Source organism: Ixodes scapularis, unplaced genomic scaffold, assembly GCF_016920785.2.
Source record: "Ixodes scapularis isolate PalLabHiFi unplaced genomic scaffold, ASM1692078v2 PGA_scaffold4__175_contigs__length_147842914, whole genome shotgun sequence".
NCBI lineage: Eukaryota > Metazoa > Arthropoda > Arachnida > Ixodida > Ixodidae > Ixodes > Ixodes scapularis.
The window spans coordinates 72,636,875-72,663,207 of NW_024609879.1; the positions used below are offsets into that span (position 1 = coordinate 72,636,875).

The window sequence follows — 26,333 nt, forward strand, 5'->3', positions numbered from 1 at the left end:
ACAGGCCCCTACCTTCATATTAACGACGGGTGTACAATATTTCGCAGAGGGTTATTTCTCATACGAAAGAGTTCCACAGCCCAGCAAACAAAGATGGTATCTCGCAGAAGGCTCTAATTTGAATAGCCCTATATACATTGGGGCCAATGTGCATGGTGTAGACCTTCGATCTTCTGTTAGTTGCCATCTTTATTTGGCTGTGGAGTGCATTTTGATCATGCGCAGTAGCTCTTCTCCGCGAAATATCGTACTCCGCACCTGCGTTTACAGTCCAGTCGCTCGGAATTTTTCGCACCAGAGATAAGCGTTTGGAAGGTGTATAACACGAAACAAGTAGCAGGTTCGAGGAACAATGAAGATGTAGACGATAGGATCTTTCCTTCTACGGACCTTTTGTTCGTTGTTGCAGATCTAATATCCCGAGGTATGATGGCACAGCAGCTGTTAGCTGAGTAAAAAGAGAGAGAGAGATGTTTATTTCCCCCTTTTTTTTTAGAAAATTGACTGAGTTGCTTGCCCGCTCAGTGTGCACACTATCGATAGGGAAGGGGTCGGGAGAAAACGATGGAAAATATAGAAAGGTTGGGAGGTTTATAGATTAGGTTGGGAGGGATGTCTCAGCCGTCGTCCGCCCGTCGAGTCGCGTTCGATTCGTGTTCACCCCTAAGTTGGCAGTGCGATGGAAGCTGTGTGCTTGTTGGACTAGTCAACTGTCGGCCTTGCACCACGTGACCACCCTGATCTCCACATACCACGGGCCGAGAGCGAGTTCAGGCGATAAGAGGCAGGCCACTGATTGGTCTGGTAAAACGCAGCTTCCACCGCACTGTCAGCTTAGGGGCGAACGGAGTATAGTACGATCCAACGTTCAGAACGCACGGCCCCTTGAAGTTAGTAGATATGAAGCAACCTTAGAGCGAATAATAAGTATTTTGCAACTGGGGTGGGCGGCAGTTGTGCTACAGAGTTAATGGAGAGCTTTAGCAGTTCGCTTTTTCGCCCTGATAACGGTACGATGCATGCCCAAGGCCGCCGGAGGGGAGAGGAGGTATCGTTATCGGGAATAAGAACAATCTGCTAAAACTCTCTAATATCGGCACAAGGCTTCCATTGAACGGATGGCTTTTTAGCGGGAAGCGCTTAGTGCCGCTTCCCGCTAAACTTCACGGTTTTTGGTGAGGCAGCTAGTGTACAATACAACTCTTTCGGTCTCGGGTATTATATTTTGTTCCTTGCTCCTTCTTCGTATTTGCCCCATGAGTGCGGGCTGTAGGCATCGGGTCCCACAAAAATGAACTTTGATGCTTTGAAACGTGTTCGCCCCATAGCTCGGTCTGTATATAGCATCGGGCTACGGTTCATTAGTTCCCAAGTTCAATCCCACCCGATCGCTTCTGCTGTTTTCTTTTTTTATATAACATTGTAACAAATGTAGCGGTAAAACATAAGGGCTTAACCTGACGGTTTTTTATAGAAACTGGCGTACCAACATATTTTGTGTTAATAAACTGGGTTAAGGACTGAGACAGCATGCACCAATTACTAGGGCTAGGGCGGGGGAGCAGGAAGAGCATGCGCCGGTTTCCGTGATGAATTTGTGAAGCCTCTAAACCCCTTCTTGCATCTGTATGTTGAATAAAGCAAATGCTTTTTTCAACACTCCCAGACACGTGACTTTTGTGAGTCCTTAAGGTGGAGTCGCACTTCTTATCATTATGCTGTTTCACGCACTACCGGTGCAAAGATAGTGGTAGGACAGACTGCATGATTTGGGGCATCTTTCGTTAGCTTGTTGGAAACAGCGCCTTCGAGCAAAGGAAACAAAACCCAGCCGAAAGTAACGCGTGAGCGTAAGTGGAAGGCATACGTCGCGTCTCTTGCGGTAACACAGTTGTTTCACACCAGCATATTGCGTCTGTTGGTTTTCTCCGAAGCATGTGAGCTTAATCCTTGTCCTGGCCTCCTACACTTTCACTTATGATATGAGCGCGATCGTGCCCCCTGCCCGATCGCGCATGGCCAGATTTCAAGCCCGCAATCCCGCATGCAATTTTAGCTAAGTGCAATAAGCAAAAATAGCTGAGTATTTTTTATGTCGGAAGCACAATCGGAGGCACGCAGTATCCAAACCGAGTGTCCGAGCGTCTACGCTTTTTCCAGTACTCTTTATTCTTTCGGACTCCTGCGTGACGTATATACCTTCCTTACCGAATGTTTGCAAGAAAAGCTCGGGTCCAGCACATTTTATGTTAAAGTATTTAGGATTCAAGTGGACATAGGCATAAAATGATCTGAAGGCGCGCAGGCGCTGTTCTCGGGAACCACCCTGTCTGGGACCGCCGTGTCATCGTGTTGTCCTCCTTTTCTGGTCTTCCTGGTTCTACCAAGTCGGCCCAACATCTTGCCTGCTTTGTTTTCATAAATAAAGGATCGAATGGTCGCACCGCAGAGCCTATGGATTCAAGGGTTCAATCCCCACCCCTGTCCATTTCGATGTGGATGGACATTGTACCGGAACGCGTCCGTCTATTACCACTGCGTGGTGCACGTTAAAAACCCCAAGCTAGCGGTCATATTCCACTTGGCAAATTTCTCATTTACAGGGTCCACAACATCGCCACACAACAACAAACTGAAATCATGCTCGCGAAACGCTTGATAAACATTTGTTTGTTTCTGTCTCATAGAATCGTGGTGCTTTTAGAATCTCTCGGAAAAGCACGTTGTTTATTGCGTTTGATAGACACAAGAGTCCTTTCGAGCTTGTTTAACTTTGAGAAAGCAGAGTGCTGAACCAAAAAGAAAATAATAAGTAAAATATAAACTTCAAAATACTATCTAGAAGTGCACACAAGACAGCCCACCATATCAAGGTGGATGGAAAGCAGGAGACCCTGTAGAATTGTTTAATCATAGAACATCGCCCGCTATCGCCAATTGCGTTTCTTTTAACTACATACTTCAAAAGAGCCCTGTTTAGCAAATATGTGGCCTCGCAGCTTTCCAAAAGAATAAACCAGGCAACTACATTTGTCGTGAGCGTTTCCGCATGAGCTAGATCTGCACAGTAAAAATTTTAACACCCATAATTGTGTAAAAAGGGTGTAAGAATTTTGTGAGTTAGAAAACACACCCATCTTACACCATTTTTACACGATTTTCAATTATTGATGGGTGTAACAAGGGTGTACGGACGATTCACACCCATCCTACACCGTTCACACACACTACAGGTACATATCGTTCGTAAATTGTGTTAAAAGAGTGTTCGTCTTTCTCTTTACACCCATATCTACAGGGTGTGAGAGGGGTGTGTCGGTGAAACGTCGGATTAACCCAAGGCATCAGTTAATCGAACTTTGTTACGACAAACAATGGCGGTAAAGGCATCTCGACTGATCGTCACAATCAGGTATAGTTTGAAAGTCCTAATCATCTGCACGCTGTGGTCCGACCGATTCAATTTCGGTACGTTGATGCGACCAAACGTGGAAATGTCAATTCGTGTGTAGGACGATACAGCCAAATAGAAAAGCGCCGCCAGGGGCGAAAGCCGGATGTAGAGGTTGGAAAGTGCACGTCATCGAGCCGCGATTGCGTATACTTCAAAAGGGGCGTATAAGTAGTCCTAGGAATGCTCGTGAAAATGTGAAATTAACGAAAATAAAAAAAAAAAAAACACTCGAAGTCTAAATGTGCAAGGAAGACTTATGTAGCAGGAGTAAAACACAAAATCTGCATCTTGAGGGTGGTGTAGTGGGTTGGATGCTTGAGCCGTTATCGAGGGGTTGTTAGTTCAACTCCACCTGACGGAAACATTTTTTTTTATTAGTCCGTTTTTGTATGATAAGAACATGAAGCCCACACGCTAATGCGTTGTATGCTGTCACTGACGCCCGCAACCGCGCATTTAATCGGCCGCTTTCGCTACTCGCGTACTTTTCCAAACACCCTTATTTGAGGGTGTGAGACATTACACCCTTTTTCTAAGGTGTTTTCTTACACGAATAAGGGTGCTCCCTATAGGACAGGCCATTTACACAAATAAGGGTATAAAAATTTTATATGTGTGCCGTTTGAGAGGTGGTGATACTGGCTCACGCTGTACCCGAGAAATTCAGCCTGTGCAACTCAAACACGTGCCGGTACGATGCTCATCCTGATTGGTGGAGACGAACCCAAAATTTCCGGGGTTTTGTAGCCTGATCTTTCTGCTCTCCACATGCCCCGAGCTACCAGGCGCTAGCACACTCGGTTAGGGACTCTCAGAAAACCAGGAATCAAACAGGAAATGTTGCGGGTCCCTCGCCTTCGCTGAAGGCATAAAATATATGGGCAAACTAGCATATAATTATTTATTTATTTGCACCATATAGTATCCCTCTTTCTCTCCCTTGCACAATATTACCAACTGCAGAGCTTACAGATGTTTCTGTGTCTATCAGACAATTTAGTCAGATTTCGACACGGGCTTAAAATCATGTGGGTTACCACAATTTCAAGGCTGCTTGCAGAGTTTTTGCTGAACCTGGAAACACGACTTGCAAAAACTTGCATATTATTCAGTTTGTTACAATATATGATCAGCAGGGGAAGCTCCAACTCCGGCTCGAGCTCTCTAAGTTTGGTAACGCTTCAACTTACGAAGAATGACAAGCGCGAGGTGGAGACGGAGCTTCTCCTGCTGACCTTCTCGGTGTAGTCCAACCATTCGTAGGTACCGTCTCTATCTGTACCACATCGCGCTCGGCGTGAGTTGATATTACAAGGGCGCCAGGGTGGTTCGTGCCCCAGTAGACTTCTGGTAAAGCGCTTATTTGTCCATCTCTAATGCAAAGCGTGCTTCGTGTTCCGAGTTATACCTCTATATGAACGTGCATACAAGGGTAGTTTGATGAGTTTGGTAAAAAAAGCTGGTTAAACGCTTTGTTAGTAGACAAAATTTATGTCGTTTCTCAACATAGTCCCCATTGAGGACTATCCACTTGGTCCAGGGAGTTTCTAAATTTTCTTTCTCTCAGAAAAAGAGGTTCTCTTAAAGGCTAGAAAATATGAACTGACGGGAGTATTGACATTCTCATTTGATGATAACTTTTTCCGACGGAGTCAGATTTCTCAAGTTCGGGAACACTGATAAAACACACGACGCCATATCAGAAGAATGGGGTGGATGAAGAATCAACTCGAAGCCCAATTCTTCCAACTTTGCCATTGTCACGGTCAATTCGTAAGAGAGCGCGTTGTCTTGGTGAATGAACAGTCTGGTACCATGCAACACCTCCTAGATCACAAGGCCGTAGTGCTGATAATTTTTCGTCACAGACGAAGGCCGATCGCGGGCGGTGATTGTATACGAGCGTTGCGTCCGTCTCTCTGATTAGACACGAGACGCTGACGCAGCCCTCGCGTCCAATCACGGCCCGCGATCGGCCTTCTTCTGTGGCGAAAAATTATCACCATTACGGCCTTGTTATCTAGGAGGTGGTGCTGGTACCCATCGCGCACATAGCTTTTTGTAGAGGGTTTTGTGCACACGTTATTTTGAGATGCCTATGGTCTCAGCAGTCTCGTGCACATTCACTCGACTGTCCTCCAATTAATATATTATAAATTTATTCAACAATATTCGTCGTGGTGACCTCAACTCGGCGTCCGGAGCGCGCTTCATCTTCAGGGAACGTTCTGCCACGTTTAATCCAATGAACCCAGAGCTAAACAGCCTTCCACGTTGAATAAGGGTCCCCATGAACTTAATGCAACTCGGTTTTGATGCGTGGACGTTAACATTTTTAAAACAAACGTGCATGATCATTGCACAGGGCTGTTTTTTTCTCTCCAGTGTTGTGGCAAGCGCTACAGTGTTTGCTTCAGCCGTCTGTCAAACATGAACAGCGCTTCGCTCCCGTCTGGAAGCTAGCCTGGGTTAGTTTGAAGAATGACACTTGCCAGCCATGGCGTCATCCATTGAATTGTTCATCGTATAAATTTACCAAACTTATCAAACGACCCTTGTACTTGCGAGCTGTACAGGAAGCAAAATTACGTGGAACAAAACGGAAAGGAGTTCGAATACGGAAGCGCGCAGGGGTTCGCCAATAGTGGACTCTATAGTCTGTGACAGCTCAAGAGTGCAGTGGAAGCTACGCTTCCAGCACGAGCTTTGTGGCCTTGATAGCACAAGTGGGCACGCGCAGCCAAAGCGCGGCGGAAAGCAAGGAGCGCGCGCTGAAGGCGGAGCTTTCACTGGACTCTTGAGCTGTCACCCACTATAGTGAGCTTGTTTACAAACAGACAAATAAATAGCTGACTTGCATATTCCACCGTATCACGGGCAAAGCTATAATTGTATCCTTTTAGCTACCACGCGCAATAAAAGCCCGGGGTAATCACTATGGGTGACGCCTCGGCAGCTGCGCGAGCACTCGTGCTGCGAGGATGCAAATCTACGCAGTCAGGGCTGCCACCTCACGCTAGCGCAGCCTCCGTGGTTAGTCCATGTTAGCGTGAGACTGCGAAGTACTACTGAAAAGGTTGTGCAAGGGCGAGCGGCTAGCCTTGACAAACTCGACTGGAGTACTCTCTGCCCGAGCGCTCGCGCAGCCACCGAGGAGTGATTCAAAGGAAACGGCTCGCGCCTTTAGCATGCATGGCTAACAATAGTCCATGCTGAGGTGAGACAACGTTTAGCCTGAGCCAAGGCGCCCTAAGCCAGAAGACCCTCTCTAACAGGCTCCAGTGATAAGAGAAAGCCCAGCCTGAAACAGAGCCCTTTTAGCATCGTTTTGCCTTGTGTCCGATGCACTACCGCCCGTGCGAGGTAGGAAAACGCAGCGGATTCGGCTCGCGCTTCAATACTTCGTCTAACCTTAGCATGGGCTATTGTTGGTCGCGTGCTAAAAGCGCGAGCTATTTGCTTTCGACGACACCTCGGCGGCTGCACGAGGGCTCGTGTGGCGCGAACGCCAATGAAGGCTACCGTGTCAAGCTGGAGCAGCCTCCGGGGCCAGTACATGCTAAGGTGAGACGAAGTACAGCTTCAACTTTGCTCGGTTTAAATTTGGCTTTTTAGCAATGGAGCAATAGTCTTGAGCGTTAACTTATCACTTTAAAATGCACATTGGCTGCGGGAGAAGCAATTACACATTGCACGTCTGCGCTAGGCGCGCCCAGCTGTGACCTTGAGAGGTTCCGAGGTTCGGAGCTGTCTTGAGCGTGTTATCAGTGCTATGCCCTTACTGCATTACGATGTCTCCTCCCCGGATTCGAAGATAAGATTGGCGGTGCGGGCGGAAACAGAGGGCACATTGGAAATTGAAAAAGTGATTTCGCTCGGGGCTTAGGCGCCACATATCGTCGCGGAATGGAATTAAACCGAATGTCTCGGATTCTTGGCCATGATACCAGATTTGTTTAAGAAAGCCGTGAAAGCTAGATTTATGCGGTCTGCTCAGGTGAGTTATAAAGCCGGGGTAACATAGTATAGGGGGCTAGTCGTAACGATCAGTGTTCTATTTGAATGCACTTTGTTAATTAACTTTTAGAGTGCAGCTCTTACGCGCCTGTTTCCGGCTTGAGCGGCGTCGTCGTCGCCCTCGGCCTAATCGTAAGGTCACGTGACCCCTGTAAGGTCACTTGGCCTCCGTGAGGTCACGTGACCCCGGTGACGTCCCATGACTTCCTGAGGTCACGTGACCCCCATGGGGTCACGAGGGTCACGTGATCTCGCGGTTACGCCGACGGCGACGGCGATGGCGACGCCGCTCGGCGGGAGGAGTAGTGGGCAAGATGAAGAGGTGAGGAGGAGGGAGGAGGGGTATGCAACGCTGGGGTATGCGCTCCCCTCAGTACCCTTCCATCCTCCTCAAGACCTGCGCTCTAATTCGGCGTTACAGGGAGTTGTAAACGGCTTTAATTTTTTAAATACTAAAAAAGCCACATGGTTCCAATGAGGAACTTGTTGAGCGTCATCTAAAACCACAAAATGATTTTTTTTAAATCATTTTGAGCCCGAGCGCGTACTATTCGTGACAGGTACAAGTATGTGGCTATGATAAGTGATGAAACGGTCGCGCGGACGCCTTATCGCACCTGCTCCACAAGTGGTAAATTTAGCACACTTCTGAGCTTCTCGAGCGCTCAGTCTTTCTGTAGTATACTTAGTGGTTTCTGATGACGCGCAGCAAGTTTCTAATTGAAAACATATGTCTGTTCTTACTGCTTAAAAAGCTTATGAACATATTTTACTTAATTAGGCGATTGATCGCTATAATTAGCGCCTTATAATATGTCCACCTGGCCGAATTGCTCAACGATAAGTGAAGCTCAACGATAAGCCGCATTAGTGTAGCTTTCATGGCTATTTTTAAACAAGTCTGCTAATCTAAAAAAGGAGCACCCTGTTTATTAAATAATAATGATGCATTTACGCACCTCGAGTACCACTCCCGTCAGACCACAGCTATGCATTAACGACAAAAAAATTTAGGGAAATCCTATTTTTAGTTCTTTATGTGCTTCGTTACCTTTCGAAAACATTATTTATTTAATATAATACTTAAAGACAAAGCAGTTTGACGAATTACACCACATCTTGTTCGTTTCTTTCAGATCAATGAAATACTACTCAACCAGGAAAAAAAGAATGTGCTTCATGTGGAGTTTTATCTTGTAGATTCAAGTCTGTTTAGAGTAAGTGTATTTTTTTTTCATGTGATTTTTTTTTAAGTTGTCTATTTGCAGGACGCCTATAGAGCACTCGCTTCCCGTAACAAGAATGTTCTGGACGCCGAGCTACTTGAGCCAATACTCGGAGTTTATGTGAAAAGATTTGCGAAAAAAATGAAAGGAAAGCATCATAGAAAAAACATTGATGCTCTGCTCTTTCTTACTACGTAAGTTTTTTACTTTTTTGGTGTTCGTAAAACAAGGTGATAAGGCAATAATTTGTGTTTTATATTTATAAGATATTTATGCTTTAGAGACAATGAAAACTTATTAGTGAGTAAAATAGATCAGCATAATAAGTTGTAGATGTTCCAGCCTATCAGGCTTTCAAGATGAAAGCAAAGCAATTTTTGCGAATATTCAAGTGTAAAATGTGTTCACTCAGTGCCAACGGATAGTGTCGACCTTCATAGATACCAGGGCGCAGCGGGATAACATTCTCTTATAAAGAATAATTTTTGCTACATTAACGATCTGTGCAGTTTCCGTGAAAAGGGGAGCAAATACGTCCATTCTAGGTGACACCATTTTTACATAATAGCCCAACTTTGGCGTCAATATAAGACCCCTAACTACATATTATACATCGAGGGAAGTCACGTTGTTTTCTTCGAGAGTTCGGACTACATAATTCTGCATTCGTATAAACCATTTATTCGAACATTTATGGTATATATGGCCATGGCATAAGGCGACTACAAGCTTTTAGCAAGAAAGTTATTTTACTCAAATAGAAATTGATCGTCATATTTACACCAGCCTAGTTGTAAGCGACATATTGCAGCGCCCATTGGCGAGCGCGTGCGTGGCCGAGTGGTTACCGCACTTGACTCTCGTGCGGTAGCCCAGGGTTCGAGTCCTGGGAGCGCCGCGTCTTTTATTTACTCTTTCAATTTAGATTTCTGGCAATTTCGAGAACCGTGTCGCTTGTTCTAGGTTAGAATGTTCTACCCGCCGAATCTTCTAGGCAGATTGTTCCCGAAGTCCACGCGGGTACAAAAGGGGCCCCGCGTGGCGAGCCGGAGTCAGGCTCGCCCCAGCGTTCGACTCTGCTCTTACGCCGACTTCGACGCCCGCGACGCTCTGCTGTTATCTTCGGTTTCATTTTTAATTTTGGGCACACGTTCGCCCTATTAAACGTTCAGTTTACTCAGTCATTTGCCGCCTCATCACCTGTCACTCGTGACAATATAGTAGGAATGGTTAAAGTTTTGTTCAAATCAAATTACTGCACCTTTTCCTGTGCAGGGAAAGTATCAAAAACGAAGAATCACAAAAGATGAATTTCGGTAAGCTGAAAAAATTTAGGTGTTCTTGCGTGTGTTGGCATGCCCAATATCGGATTTATTCCAGTGATGAACGTACTTGCTTATGAACAAAGTCTGTGCTTCCACGTTTTTATGGAGCACATAGGTAGCCAATCATGGCAATCGGAAGAACAAGCTGCGATTTACGACACAGACATAACCTCTTCGGTCGAAACGGTATCAGCCCAGACCTTATTCTTGCGGGAAGTCGTTTTTTAGACCTTGCTCTTATTTGTTATGTTTTATATAAAACATGATTATTAACAGTATCACTGCTCTGCAGAGGAAAGGCCTTGGGTAAATTTGATAAGGAATGTCTTTATTACTCGAGTAAATACCATAGTTTTTTTAATATATAAACCAACAGTCTTTTAAAGAAACTTGTGTGAAAAATTCAAACAAAGTACGTATGGAGTATATGGAAATGGGCAGCGACCTTTTTTTAAGAGGGGGCGCACCTCAGAGCCCCATAGAGAATACATGAGGTTTTTCACCAAATTAAAAAAATTCTCACATAATAACGGCTGCGCGGATCTTCTTGAAAATTTCGGCTTTAAAGACATTGAGTCATTATCGAGTCACTAAACGCAACAGATGTTTCGTCATAAATTTAATTATATTCTTTAAAAAAATCATGAAAATGGTCAAAATCGGCTAATTCGGCACTCTTGCGTTCGGAGCGAATTTACAAAATTATCTAAATTCAAACATAAGAAGAATTGCGTTTAATGTCTTCTAAATTTATTACGGAATCGAATAATATTCAAATTATTCATGTAAGTCGATTTGTTCCGTAACTACAGCAAATATAAAGAACCAAGGTGTCGGTGCTTGTTTTCGTCGTTTTTAAGGTACCTCTCTCTCCCGTGCGGTGGCGCTCGCTGTCCACGAAATGCGAAATCGTCCGTTCGGAGATCGGCCGGATCGGCACTGTGCGAGGTGTTCTTCCGCGGCCGTGTTCCGCGCCCGTATTCTGTTTCATTCTGCACGCCGAGGCGTCAGTGTGCGTGTCTTGCTTTCCTGGTTCTCGCTGGGTAGGTCTCCGTGTTTTCGCAAGTGGCAAATTCACCTTGGAGCTATGGGTCGAAGACAACCGTCCTGTGGCAAGCGGACCGCGAGGTGTTCCACAACCTCGCGGTCCGTCAACGCGTTGTGCTTGTTTCTACTTTTTTTTTTTTTTCTTTTAAAAACGGGCTTTTTTTTTTTTGACGCAAAGTTTTATTTTATTGTTATCCTTCACACAAACGTCCTTCGGCCTTGGGGTCGTGGAAATTGGGGATGAAGCGTGCACAGAGTAGATCGTTGTTTGCCTCCTTTTTATTTTTCACGGACGTCCTGTGACCTCCGTACGGTTCCTGGTCACCACAATCTAACGCGGGGAAAAACGGGTCGCCTGCTCTGTAGTCAGGGTATTCCTAGGGGAGGGTGATAACTCGCTGTTCTTCTGGAAATTCACATATCACCCAAAAAGGTGACATGGGTAATGATTACGGTATGTTTTTTTTCGGTGTTTATTTTTGAGCGAAAATCGGTGCATGTTTTTCGGTGCTTATTTTTTAATCACCAGTGTATTATGGGTTGAACGTTTTGTGATGACGCTAAAAAGCGTTGATAACCAAAGAAAAATGCGATTGGACAAGAACATTTCAAATTTCCAATTCTATTCACATATCCATTACGCTCTTCTCGTGGGAGCATCTATCCTGACGAAAAATGCCAAAGTCATTGAGCTGTGAACGCATACTCAGTGTACAATCTTTCGGCCTAGAGAGGTATTGCGCACGCTCGAACGCGCTTCACAGCCCAGTAGACGAAGTTGGTGGCACCCAGAAGGCGAGTTCTTGAATGGTCTGTAGTAGGCAAAAGAAACAAATAACAATCAACGCATATCAGCTCTTCAAGCGAAGAAGCGCGTTTCTAAGGTCAATGGTTCCGGACGGCACTAGTGTTGTTGGCGTTGTCGTAAGATGACGTCAGTTCATACGAACTGACGTCATCTTACGTGATGACGTGACACAAACACGTCATCTTACATGATCTCGTTACACGAAATGACGTCATCTTACGTGATCACGCTGCACGAAATGACGCCATCTTACGTGACCACGTAACACGTCATCTTGTAAGTCAACCTCTCCACACAGCAGCGCTTTCCGGGCCCGTGCAGTGCTGTAGTCGAAAGCAAGCTCCCTATGGCAAGCGAAAGCTTCTGAAGTCTCACATTGAGGATACTCGCTAGCGACCGTCTGTGGAAGCTTCGCACGTTGAGGTTTTTGTCGAGATCGAGCCATCGTGTTCCATTAACTATAGTTGAAGTTATCGTTCAATAAAGCCCTAAAAAATATGAATGTAGTTGGTGTAGACATCAAGATCTAATCAAAAATGCGGTTTGACGTCAATTAACGTGCATATACAAGTGTAGAAAAAAATGAGTTATTTGTGCATAGATGTTTAAAAAAGTGTTTATTATTCGACATAGGACTTTGGGAGAAGGATGTGTTCAGATTTTTCTTCATGAGCGCAAATATACCTGGCGCAATAAATAGTGACGATTTCATCGTCCCAGTGGTGAGCAGGTGATTTCTTGCTCGAAACAATGATGCCATTTCATAAACCAAGTTCTGTGACATATGCTTTTCCAATGTCTGGTCACTATTTTGTAAACCTTTCAGTCCAAACGAGTATACTTCTGTTTGTTTTTGTTAGCTTAGGAGGGGGTCACAGAGCCTATCTCTTTGTCTTCCTCTAGGACAGACGTACAGAGTTATACCGCAACACGCATCTGTGGAACACACAGAGCTATCGCTCTCCTGTTGGCGGTACAGTAGCAGACGACACAACGCAGCTCCGTAGTCTATCGAGGGCACGGCTAGCCGCGGCCCGTAGCGCGACCGTTCAGACTTTGGAAATGGTTTTGAAGAACCGAGAAATGGTATCTTGTGTACAATAATTACATGTCGTTAGTATACTAGTATTCTACTTCCTAAGCCAAATAAATATTTGCAGCTTGTGAGAATATGTTTGCGTGACGATTTACCGTTCACACTCCTGACGGATGTTAGCGAGTCCTTCATGTTCGTGGCTCGCAGTTATCGCTACCCCCTCGGAGTGACCTCACCATATATATTTTTTTCTTGCTTGCAGGACATCATAAAAATCACAAACACGCGAGAAAAAAAAAATCTTATGAGTACGCGTGATTTTGAGCTTCGCAGCTCTAAAGATGCCCGGTAAATGTCGTCCAGTCTGTTTTGTCTATACTCCGTTTCACCGTAATTTGGCAACCCTCAGTCGCGGAGCAAAGCACGTGACAGCTACTTTTACGAGCAGTACTATGGCACCTGCAGCGCGTCTCCGACTGGTGTGGTTAGCGTCTTATGCTGGCCATACATCAAAAGTTGTCCCGAAGTGCAACAAATGACGTCACAGAAGACGGAGTGTCACGCTGTTGCATCTCGCGATCCTGGCAATTCATCGTAGAAATGCTGGCGAAAACCACGAGGGAACACGAGTGTCGCTGTCGTCATGGCGTCCCAACGAAAAGCAATTATACAATTTCGACGTTTTTGTAATTCGGTAATTTAAATTACTGTATATAATTTTTAAGAAAGTAAAGACATCATAACCAAATAGGAACTTCCGTGCCAAAACATGCAGTGCGAAGTGAAGACAACTACTATCTTTTTTTTTTTTCTTGATGTCCACAAAAAAAAAAAAAAAAAGGCTATGCAGCATCGACCCTACCGTTTTTTTTTGTTGTTTTTTTCGCACATTATGTGATGTCCTCTAACACGAAAGTACCGACGTAAAAGCGCTGTAGAGACGATATAAAAACAAAAATTTAAGGGAATCGAGCTTTGTAGTAAACGGAAAAAAATAAATAATTAACGACTTTTTACGGTAAACACTTCACCTCTAAGTAGAACTTCAAAAAAGTGACGGTTACGCGCTTTCATGCCCATTTCAACAAAGTTGGGAGAACGATGTATTGCATCTTGTGAATAGACATGTGGAGCAGCATGTTTATGTTAGAGGCATTGTGTGTAATCGCTGCGCAGTACCTGCCAAAAGAAGATATTATTTGGGCAGTCTCAACCGTTTCCGTCTGTGTGTGCTACGAATACAGCAACTCTTTTCGTAGAAGAAGTGATGAGGAAATGGCGTGCCCTTGATGATACGATTGTGATTATGAAATAAAATTTTTAATCAGCCAATAATTGCGACCTGTCCGGTCGCCTGGAACCCCGACAACAACTCTCGTTCTCTGGAAAGTTCATTCTAATATTTACACGTTTTGTGGAGTTCATCGAGCGAATAAGAATGTTCCAACGATGAGCTAAACCTACACGAGTTCCCCAATCCAACTCGGCGCTTTTGAATTTTAGCGCCGTAGATAGTTCTGCGAACAGAGTATACTTCTGCGCAAATATTCGTCTAACAGTTTTGCAACGTTGGAAAGCATCGGAATGATTCAGAATCACTGCGGAGTTGATACTCGGGAAGATAAGACGGGCACTTGGGAGAAACGGACCGTGGCATTTGAGACAGGGGCACAACCGGGGGACAAACGTGCTACAATCGCATACCCTTCCAAGGACATCGCTTGGGCGACCGCGCGCGCGCCCAAGAAACCTTTCTTTTTTTCTTTTTAGGGGTGGTGGGGGAAGGGGAGGGGAGTGGTGTAGGCGCTGATTGTCTTCCTCCTTTGTGGCTTTTGACAGACGCACAACGAGACTCGCAGAAAAAGCGCATGATTCATTTCTTTCGATGGAGGCGTTCTGTCTGTGTATGCGAACATGATTTTTTTCCCCTTTTAGTAGTTAGTTGTTCTTGCCTTGACTCGGGTCCCAGTGGGTGCGTTGTCGTTGTATGCCCACTATTTTTTTTTTTTAGTTTATGGTAGTTTTTGCGCTGATGGGGTATCAAGGTAGACAAAAAGTAAAAAAAATGAAATAGCGCCTCGACAAAAAAAAAAAAAAAAGTTGTTGCGATCAGGAACGTTTTCAAAGCCATTTTAGGAGCCTGCGGTGTTACCACAGGTGCAGGATTGAGAGCGTAACCCACGCACTTGAACAGAAGGGGAAGCTCTCGTCTTATTGGAACTCTCTTTTATGGGTTTCCACGTCGCGATTGTCCTTCAAAATCAACTGTCATTTATTTCTCGCTCGTGGCTTTCAAGTACTGGAAGCCACGACTCGAGCCACAATAGTTTTGCGAAATCAAGGTTTCGCTGAAATGGATAACTCTCACGTACAGTTCGACGCGCAATACCTTTGCCGTATTGACTCGCGAGAGATGCCCCCAACACGGCTGAGTATGGCGGTGCTCCAGACCTAACATCTAAATTTTGTTGCCTTACCTGTTACTATTTCGCGCCCATTTTGAGCCATATCAAAATGAAAGCGCATGATGAAATAAAAGTCACACTCGTTTTCCGCTCGATGGAAATTTCACGCCAGCTCGCTGTCTTTGCTGGTACCTTGAGCGTTTCCCAGCAATGCGGAGAGTTAAAAAAACAAAAAAAGAAAAAAAAACGTACGATGGCATCCTTTGCGGGATGAGGACGATTCGTCACATGCGCATTCGTCACAGGACGATTGGTCACAGGATGATTCGTCACATAGGAACATTTGTCACAGGATGACTCGTCATGCGGGCAACTGGTCTCATTGATCGAGCAGGGGACGATAAAAAAATTGTAAATTTCAACATCTGCCTACATACCCTGATGAGGAGTTTCACAATTTTCCACTGTCACGTAAACCAATGGTTATATAAACTAATATTACAATACTCATCCGCTTTTCCTTTCATTATATTACGGGTCTTCAGCAGGTTGATCTCAGTTGCAGGCTTGAACGAGCAATAATCCGACTGGCAGCCAAATTAGTTTTTAGTTTTGCCTTGCATACACCTATTCGACAAAACCAACAAGTATCGGAATTCCTTCTGCCGAATGTGTACGAGTACCCCTCGTGCAGCATCATGGCTCTCTCTGTTGCGATCACCTCCATCCTTTTGAATGTAGTTCAAAAATAGTCGCTCTTCTATGGCCTCCGCATTCACCGTTCCCCATACAAAAATGGTCTATGGACGTCTATGGAAAATCCTATGGTGAGCTATCACCTTCTATGGCCCTCTATGGTCAGCCATAAGAAACCATAAAACACGCTATAGCCACCTATAGAAAAATGTATGTCTTCAAAGCTTTAGAATCTCGACCATTCCGATTTCTATACCTGGCTATAGAATAATTTATGACTACGCAGCTATAGACTCGCGACTATTCAATATTCTTTAGCAAGCTATAGACATATGTATGTCCTTGATGCTATAGATTCGCGACTATTGAATGTGCTTTAGCCGGCTATAGAGTGGTGTATGTCCCTAAATCTATAGAATCGCGACCATTGAATTTTCTTTAGCCGACTCTATAGCATTTTATGTCACCGAAGCTATAGGCCTCTGACCTTTCAATGTTCTTTAGCCGGCTATAGAGTGGTGTATGTCCCTAAACCTATAGACTCGCGACCATCGAACTTTTTTAGCCGTCTCTATAGTGTTTTATGTCACCTAAGCTATAGGCCTCCGACCATTCAACGTGCTTTAGCCGACTATAGAGTGGTGTATGTCCCTAAATCTATAGAATCGCGACCATTGAATTTTCTTTAGCCGTCTCAATAGTGTTCTATGTCACCAAAGCTATAGCCTCCGACCTTACAAATGCTTTAGCCGGCTATAGAGGGATGTATGTTTCCCGAGCTATAGACTCGCGACCATCCAATTTTTTTAGTCGGCTCAATGGTTTGCTTAAACTATAAGTCCGCGATCCATTTTTTTTTTTTTATTACAGATGTACGAAAGTGGAAGAGAGTCATTCATGCGCTCGATCGGGGCGAGAATTTTTTTCAGCCAAATTAACGGGGCGTACGTCGCCGCGGCTATACGCCCGCGATCACAAAAGCTTCCTTAGCTGCCTATAGGACTATTGCAGTTTTGCCGGCTGCTTTCCCTGCACATTGCCTTATTTCGGCGTTGACGTCATCTCAATCTTCCGTTTTTTAGCTCTAATTATCTGTCGTTTCCAGTGTATTTTGTAAGTATATGTATTTCATAGCGCGCCTTCTAGTTTGTCCATGTCCCTGCCATGTTTTTATTTCTTTCTGCCTGCTGTGTTAAATATATTTAATGTTTTTTGTGTATATTTCGTCGTTCTCGACGCGGCGTCAAGAACGCTGCTTACGCCACTACAGAGGTGAGCTTTACTCTTGTCACGACGGTTTATCGCGCTATAAAGCCGTCCATTGGACTCGTATAAAGTCTCGAGAGGGCGGTTTCGAATGCCGGTGGACATGTCATCGGTGTAGGTAGAGCAACGACGTAGCAATCGCGACGCGAGTGCTGACTGCGCCTCGATCTGGCCGGCCGCGCTCGCTCTGTGGAAATGTAAGCTTGGGACTCTCGAGCCCTGTTAGCTTACTGAAGATGCAAGACACTACTTGGTCGTCGCGAATCCTTTGCCCATCGAATGGCTTCGAAGCCGTTCCAGCGCCCGGCGTATACCCTACGCAGTGTCCTCCAACAACCGTTCGCACAGCATCGGAACCCTCCGTCTGCGAGCCCCGGCGGTTCGCCGTCGCGGGGATTATGTTCGCGGAAGTTCATGTTCGCGGTGTTTCGTGTTCGCCGCAGGAGTTCATAAAATGCTCCCATTGAAGTCGCGACGATAAATCGTCGGCGCTCGCAGACTGCCAGTAGGCTCCGGGCGGTCGCTGACAGGCGCTGCTGCCTAGGGTACGCCGAGCACTGGAACGTTTTCGCCGGCGTTCGCAGGACAAAGATTCTCAACGACAAAGCAGCGCCCTGCATCATCAGCAAGTTAACGCTGCTCGAGAGTCCCACGCTCACATTTTATCAGAGTGAGGCGCAGTCGTCTCTCACTTCGCGATTGCTGCGTCGTTGCTCTGACTAAACAATTGACAGTTCTCTCGAGACTTCATGAGCGTTAAATCGACGCGTCTATAGCGCGATAGAGTGTCGTGACAACAAAAAAGCTTACCCCGGCAGGGGCGTGAGCAGCGGTGCAATCTCCGTCAACGCCCATGTCGAGAACGGCGAAATATACACAAATAACAGCCGAAAAAAAATTAATATCATTAGGCACGCGCTACCCTAGGTGCGTCCTATTATCTCTCTGTTCTGCGAATTCAACAAATCAGCAAGCGCTGTGGCTAATTTCTCTTCTTTTTCTTTAAATTATGAGACATTAAAGTCATTAGAGCTTCTTGGAGCACACATCCCCACCACGTGTCATCATGGTGCTCAGAGATTGTAATTGATGGCAGTGATATAGACTGAACTCACGGATGAAAAACGTATTACACAAATTTCTTAAACCACGCAATCATAGATGCCACAACGATGCAAAGATTCCCAAAATTTAAGTTTAAAAATGCGAACCTAACAGTGTACACATAATTCAAAAGTGCTTGGTAAAAAAAAAGACATATATATATATATATATATATATATATATATATATATTTATTTATTTATTTGTTTGCTTGTGGACATCCTGCGCAAAAAAAAAGTATTCGCCATTAATTATTCATTTTAAATTATAATGTGGGCTACAAGGCGTAAAATATGATATCTTCAAACCTCCCTCGTTTTGGGTCACTTCTGGGAAGTGCAGCTTTAGAAAAAAGTCCAAAAGCTGGGGGGCCTTCATGGAGCTGTCCTGTGCACTCGGTAGTGACAGCAGAGTAGGCGCTATGCGTGTTTGAGGCCAATCACGTCTCGGGTTAGGGTCCCGTGACAACTGTCTCGAAGCTGGTGATAACGCTGGACACGGCACCTGCCTTAAGCCCAAGGCCACACATAGCATCCACTGCACTATCAACCTTGGCTCGAACTGTCAACAGGATATAAGTGACACATTCTCTCGCTGTGTTCATTGTTGGTATGGCCCTGAAGATTAGTCTTTGTGATCGCACCCCCGTTCTGGCCTTGAAGGAGCTCTGCTTTTCAATTCCTCTGTTTTCTCTCTCTCCCTAAGCTAAAAGCATTGTAGAAGGTGCGGACTCGGCGGACCAATCAACCGTAGACTTTTTATCGCTTCACTCCGCTCTCTGTGCGCATGTAACGGAAGGAGCGTGATCACGTGGTTTGACGGATGACGCATTAGCCACTGCCAATCCCGGAATGAGGCTGCTTGCGGACCTAGTTTCGCGTGTCGTGCGGCCCGCGGGGCTGCTGTGGATTTCGCTTCTATGGTAAAAGGTATCCCGATCGAAAAGTCCTACCCGTATGTCGGCAACAAGCGATTTCTTCAAAGAAGCCCAAGACATTCTTGTGATGTTTTCAGTGTTCGGTTCGGCAAATGACAGCTTGTGCTACATCGTGGTGAATCTTCATGGATCCCTTCCTTCTCGGTTTTGTGTTTGAGTGGTTGGTCTGCAGTGCCCGTGTCGACGTATATTTCGGATTACATCTTTCAAGTCCGGTATTTTGAACGTAAGTGCGCTGCAACCTACTCGGCGACAATTGACCGTTCTGTAGTGTCTATCTCCTGGCAGTGCCTATCTTCTGACAGCTGGGGGAATAATTTCCCCGTAATTCTAACGCAGTCGCCTGCCATTAGCTCTCTGAAATCATGTGAAAATTGTAGTTAGAATACTGACATTCTTATTCTCCCAGCGTTTTGTGAAAAGACGTTTCATGGACACCTTTGCGTGGAAAGACGTTTCATGGACACACGTTTAGTCGGCACTCGTTACGCGAATTGCACGCTGCAGGGACATTTCGTCGCGCCTGTATTCCTGAAGCGCGTGCTCACCGACTCAGCCCACCTGTTCACGCCACTTCTTGGCAAATTATTAAAAAAAAAAAATATTTTGAGTTGTTTATAAACGTCACGTGTTGATGAAACGATCTCGATGAAACGTCTTTTGATAAACTGATTGCAGCGCCAATGAGTGGCGACTGGCATTAGAATTTCGGGGGGAAGGGGGGGGGGAGAATTCGGCCGGCTGCCGGGGGACTAGACACTACCCAGGAATTGCCTTTGGTTCTTGTTTGCTTTGCAATATTCTCAGTTGTATAACAGCTCAGTAGTACCTCTTCACATAGTAGAGATTGCTTAATGTGTGCTTGTCTACAGAATGGGCTGTGTGTAATAAACTTCTAGGAGATTTGAAAACAATACCTTGTGTCTGTTTACCTGTGCTTTTGCAAACACCTGAGTGAGTGCATTTGTTTTTGTTGTTGTTTTGTTGAAATGTTAGCTATTTGTTTTAAATGGGGCTATGAAGTTCGGCACGTCTCACAAGGTTTTTTTTTAAAGATGTCCAGTGACAACAAATGATTTGTTTCACATTTCATACGATTGCGGTAAAAAGAAAAACTACAGGCAGCTTTGGCACGATGGCAAAGAGACTCATAAGACGAGCTATAGAATGAGCTATAGCGGACCATGCAAAGAGCCATAGGCGGCTAAAAAAACTATAGGAAAAGCCATAAGCAGCTATAGCACGGTGTCTAAAAAGATCCATACGGTAAGCCATAGAGATCTCTATAGCAGACCATGCAAGAAGCTATAGGCGGCCGTAGCACGATGGGTAGAAGGAACCATAGGGCGAACTATAGAATGAGCTATAGCAAACCATACAAAGAGCAATAGGCGGCTAAAGAAAGCACAGGAAAAGCCATCGGCAGCTATAGCACGGTGTCTAAAGCGAACCATAAAGTAAGCCATAGAGATCTCTATAGAAGACCTTACAAGAAGCTATAGACGGCCAAAGGAACTAAAAGAAAAGCCATAGGCAGCTATAGCACGGTGTCTAAAGCAAACCATAAAGTAAGCCATAGAGATCTCTATAGAAGACCTTACAAGAAGCTATAGACGGCCAAAGGAACCAAAAGAAAAGCCATAGGCAGCTATAGCACGGTGTCTAAAGCGAACCATAAAGTAAGCCATAGAGATCTCTATAGAAGACCTTACAAAAAGCTATAGACGGCCAAAGGAACCAAAAGAAAAGCCATAGGCAGCTATAGCACGGTGTCTAAACCGAACCATAAAGTAAGCCATAGAGATCACTATAGAAGACCTTACAAGAAGCTATAGACGGCCAAAGAACCAGAAGAAAAGCCATAGTCAGCTATAGCACGGTGTCTAAAGCGAACCATAAAGTATGCCATAGAGATCTCTATAGAAGACCTTACAAGAAGCTATAGACGGTTAAAGGAACCAAAAGAAAAGCCATAGGCAGCTATAGCACGGTGTCTAAAGCGAACCATAAAGTAAGCCATAGAGATCTCTATAGAAGACCTTACAAGAAGCTATAGACGGCCAAAGGAACCAAAAGAAAAGCCATAGGCAGCTATAGCACGGTGTCTAAAGCGAACCATAAAGTCAGCCATAGAGATCTCTATAGAAGCCCTTACAAGAAGCTATAGACGGCCAAAGGAACCAAAAGAAAAGCCATAGGCAGCTATAGCACGGTGTCTAAAGCGAACCATAAAGTAAGCCATAGAGATCTCTATAGAAGACCTTACAAGAAGCTATAGACGGCCAAAGGAACCAAAAGAAAAGCCATAGGCAGCTATAGCACGGTGTCTAAAGCGAACCATAAAGTAAGCCATAGAGATCTCTATAGAAGACCTTACAGGAAGCTATAGACGGCCAAAGGAACCAAAAGAAAAGCCATAGGCAGCTATAGCACGGTGTCTAAAGCGAACCATAAAGTAAGCCATAGAGATCTCTATAGAAGACCTTACAAGAAGCTATAGACGGCCAAAGGAACCAAAAAAAAAAGCCATAGGCGGCTATAGCATCTTTTCTAAAGAGACCCATAGATTAAACCATACAAAATTCGATAGCCAAATTTCTATTGAAAAAGCTATAGACAACCATAGGGTAGACCATAGGAAAAGCTATAGACAGCCATAGAAGCGGCTATAGCTAATTGGGCCAATTTTCTATAGCCGGCCATACAAAGGATTTTCTATAGCCGACCATAGACCATTTTTGTATGGGTCAGGACGGACCCAGATAGCTAGAACGTCTGTTACAAATTCTTTGACCTCGAGAAGCGAAAGACATGCTAAGATAAGAGGTGACCGACTTTCTGAGGCCCAACCAACATTCAATGTTCGGGACCGAATCAGAAGCTAAAACGTTCCTTACAAATTCTTCGCCTTTGTCCGCCCGAACCAAATTGAACAATACATTTTTGGGGGGACGAACTATTGTGAGACCGGTTGGCCGCGTGACGAGTCATCCTATGACGAATGTTCCTGTGTGACGAATCGTCCTGTGACCAATCGTCCTGTGACGAGTGTGCATGTGACGAATGGACCGTATCCCATCCTTTGCACACTCATTACTTCTATAACACTGAGCCACCTCGTATCCTTTTGTTTTTCTTTCATGGTACTAATTTCTTTCTGCGCATTACGGCTGTTACGACGCTAAGTCTGTCTGCCCTTCGAATTTAAACTTAGGCTCAGATCAGGGACGAACCAGTTTAAATCAGGAAAATATAATTAACACTGTAGCAAAGTAAATCTATCATATCGATCGGAAATACGATTTGGCACATTCCATCTGAACACATATTGTGCACAGCGAATGCAATAGCGAGTCAGCGTGCAAAACGCCGCCACACTGAGCTACCATAACATCTCAGCGATTTTTGCATAGCACCGAGCACGGAAAAGAGAAAACAGTTATTCATTCACATAAACGAAGCAAATTTATTTAAAGCCCGGACACTCCGTACGTCCAATCTAGCTAAGGTTATCAATAGACTCGACCATGTCATTTGTCGAAACAGATAAAAGACGTTGGCAAAAATGATTAGACTGAATAAGTCAATCTAACGCACGTATTTTACCAACCGACGGTCGCGCGCCTTCAATACCCTTTCCAATTGTCATTGCGCACCTTGGACACACTTTGGGAAGCAATGCATATTTACATCGCCGCCCGAGGTCTCCATTAAACGTGTAGTGCTGACCCAAATCAAATGCTAACCTGACTCTCAATCGCTCACCGCAAAGGACGATTTCGAACAGGCGGTACTGTAGGTCACTTGAGATAAAAGAAGAAAAACAAGCTATAGAAACGAGCGTCGTAAAAAAGGGGACCGGCATTTTTATTCCTACCTCCGAACAGAAACGAGCGCCACCCACTGCATCACACAGCGCAGAGGCCGGACTCGGTCACCGCGCGTACATACCAAGCGCGCGCGAGGGATGCAGAAACTTCCTCCGCCGGGAGAACACGGCAGATTTCGGGATCTATTTCACGCAGCGGATAACGCGGGCCTTTTCACACCTCGATACTGGCGCCATCTAGAAGTTGCGCGTTCAACCACGTTTCGAGCCGCGCGTCATCTGGTGGCTGAAACGGACGAATAAATAGAGGTACCGCGCCCTCTTAATGTCCTATACACCCCGAAATGCATTCGTTTGAAGCATTGTTTAGCTTTGTTTAGAAGATATTTCTTAGTTTCGCATGAGTATGACTTGCGAAATATGTGCTGGTGCTAGAAAAAGAGGTTATGAGACTTTAGAAAGTTTATTATGCTCCAAGATTTTGCATGAAATGCTGGTAAGCGATATGGTACGATAAATGCTGATTAGTTGGCGATCGCCTGTCTTATGAACGGGTATGACGTTAGCAATTTTCCAATCGGATAGAACTTCAGAGAGTTTAAGAGATCGAGAGAATATGTCGCAGTGGAAAGTGGAAGAAATGTGTTTAGTGTTTATTAATTAATACCTTAGATTTAATTTGGTCATCTCCGGAGCTGGAGGACACCTTCAGTTGATCTATAGCATTAAGTACTCCGAAACTAATTTGCTGAAACGGTTAGGTGAAGTAAATGGGAAACTAATTTGCTGAAACGATTAGGTGAAGTAAATATCGCCACTAAATGTAGCAGAGAAACTAAATTGGTGCATAAGTCATAAGTGCATAATGCATAATGCATAAGTCATAAGTGCATAAGTCAGTCTTCATGTAGATTTAGCGAGAAAACTGCATACATATATATATATATATATATATATATATATATATATATATATATATATATATATATAAAACTGAGAAGAAAAAATGAAACAAGGCCAAGATTCCGAGACATTCGGGCTAGTTTCAAAACTTCCCACCACGCGGCGCTCAAAGACCAACCTGCAGAATATTTTTCAACCAGAAAAAAGTTCCCCTCGCCACACTTCCCATTTCCTCCTCTTCCACAGTTGACTTGACGGCGGGGAGACTCCTTTTGTTGCTGCATCTCGGGGCCAGATAAGCCAAGATAAGCGCATAATGGGCGATTTGCGGCGGGAGGCACAGCGACCCCTTTCCTCCGGCGATACCAGAGAAGCGCCCGAAACCGAACCCTCCTTTCTGCAGCATTTCAGAGCCTAGCCTCTCGGTTTTGTCTCTGAAGTTTTGTTTTGTTTTGCGATAAGCATGCTTGGCTACTCCGAGCATTTGACTGCTTCTGCCGTCCATGTAAAGTGACCCAAGGCCATGTGAGGATGGGCATAGGCCAAGGGCCATCGTCCAAGAACCCTAGAGTTCGAAGGAACTACCGCATTTTCCGGACTATAGCCCGGACCCGGTGCATAGTCCGCAGGGAAATATTTTGCGTCAAAAATAAAAGTGCTTGCTTAGATAGTCCGCACCCGGTACGCAAACGGCACCCAGTGCAAAGCCCGCACTTAGCACCTAGTCCGAACGTAAAAAGTATCATACTCAGCAGACCTTGACAAACGCCTACTGTATTAGCTCACGATGAAGCTTTATCGTACGTAAATCAACATTAGTATAGTCCGTTACTCATAAAATCCTTCACGATTGTCATAGTGAAGGATCTAGAAAACTTATATCATTGTATTGTCCGCACCTGTAGATAGTCGGCATCGGGTGAATTTTCAACTTTTAAACTTATATAGTCGGGAAAATACGGTACTACAGAGTGTATTGTGACCCTGGGTACTTGAAGAGGAAGTGGCGAGCCTTACAAAAAGTGTTTACGGGACGGGAACTCTTGACAGCGTGCGTCCGGTGCTTTTACCCCAACCCACCTGGTGTTGCCTAAATGGGACATACGTTGAAATAAACAGTGCTGGGGGCTGTCAGACCGTTGTTTTTGTTCTGAAATTTGACCGAAACTCCAAATATTGAGATCTGCAAAAATCCATAATACGAAGCAGAGCCTTTTTTTTTCGGTTCCTTGCATTTTTATAATGCGTTTTGAGATCCTACTAGTGACCAGTGCCGCGTTTAGACGTCATATTGCACGTGGCCACACCGGTGACTAGAACTCCACCTTTCCGTAAACAAAAGTTTAAAGTACAAGTTCACCCGTCAAATTTTGGAAGTGTAATTACAATATTGCGTTAATTTTTCTCAACTCATTATCTCTTCTCGAAATGATTAATCACTTTAGTACAGTCGCCCTCTTGAGATTTCTAGGCGAGAGATGGCAAAAGCATTTTCCAAAACTAACTGTTTTACATAACCGATTCCTTTCTTAAAAATCACTAAAATTTAATTATATCACATTACAAATTACTGATTACTAAAACTATGGGCATTCTCTTCGTATTACATTTAATTTTTGCAGGTAGAGTTTGCTTGTCGATAATGAAATATCAGTCTGCTGTTGCAAACAGTGCAATGTAGGCGCAATATAATATATTACTGTCATGCCGCAACCTTGTTCAGGAAGCCGCCGATGACAACGAGGTTTTACAATGCGCTAGTAACTCCAAAGTATCTGAATCAGTGGTGTCGCCATGCTGTACTACAGCGCAACATATGAGATGAGACCATAACCGTGCTCTCGCAAGCTCGTTTTTAATAAAAAAAGAAGATAATATTTTTTTCTTTAATTCTCTACTTGTGCTTGTAAGTTGCAACACAGCAAGAGCTACTCAAGTCTATTGTAATGTATCACTGATATCCGATAAGCTGAGGTGGCGTAACCTGTGCAGCATAAAATGCTTTGACGGAATCGTTTGTTCTTAGGTTCACACGTGAGGTGCGAGCTAACCTAACCTATACCTACAGCCAAGAATAAAGGCTCCGAGCATTAATTGGAATGCGACGGAAGCACTTCGACTTTCCGGACTGCCGTGACTATATCTGGAATGACTTCTCTAATCGAGGTGAACACACGCACACATATACCGGAGGCACTGTTGAAGTCTCAGGGGCTCGGGTTTGCGTATAGATTATCATTTGCGCCGATACCCGGTTTTCGCTTTGCTAAAATATTTCAA

At 44.6% G+C, this 26,333-nt stretch overlaps 1 protein-coding gene across 1 annotated transcript in view; it reads left to right on the plus strand.

The window, feature by feature from the left end:
• Positions 1–26,333, plus strand: part of LOC115310914 — a 159,543-nt gene that overhangs the window by 63,213 nt on the left and 69,997 nt on the right. Inside the window, exons 4-6 of the mRNA XM_040214938.1 lie at positions 8,608–8,688; positions 8,740–8,891; positions 9,973–10,013. Of these exons, the coding sequence (XP_040070872.1) occupies positions 8,608–8,688; positions 8,740–8,891; positions 9,973–10,013 (274 nt within the window). The remainder of the gene's footprint in view (positions 1–8,607; positions 8,689–8,739; positions 8,892–9,972; positions 10,014–26,333) is intronic.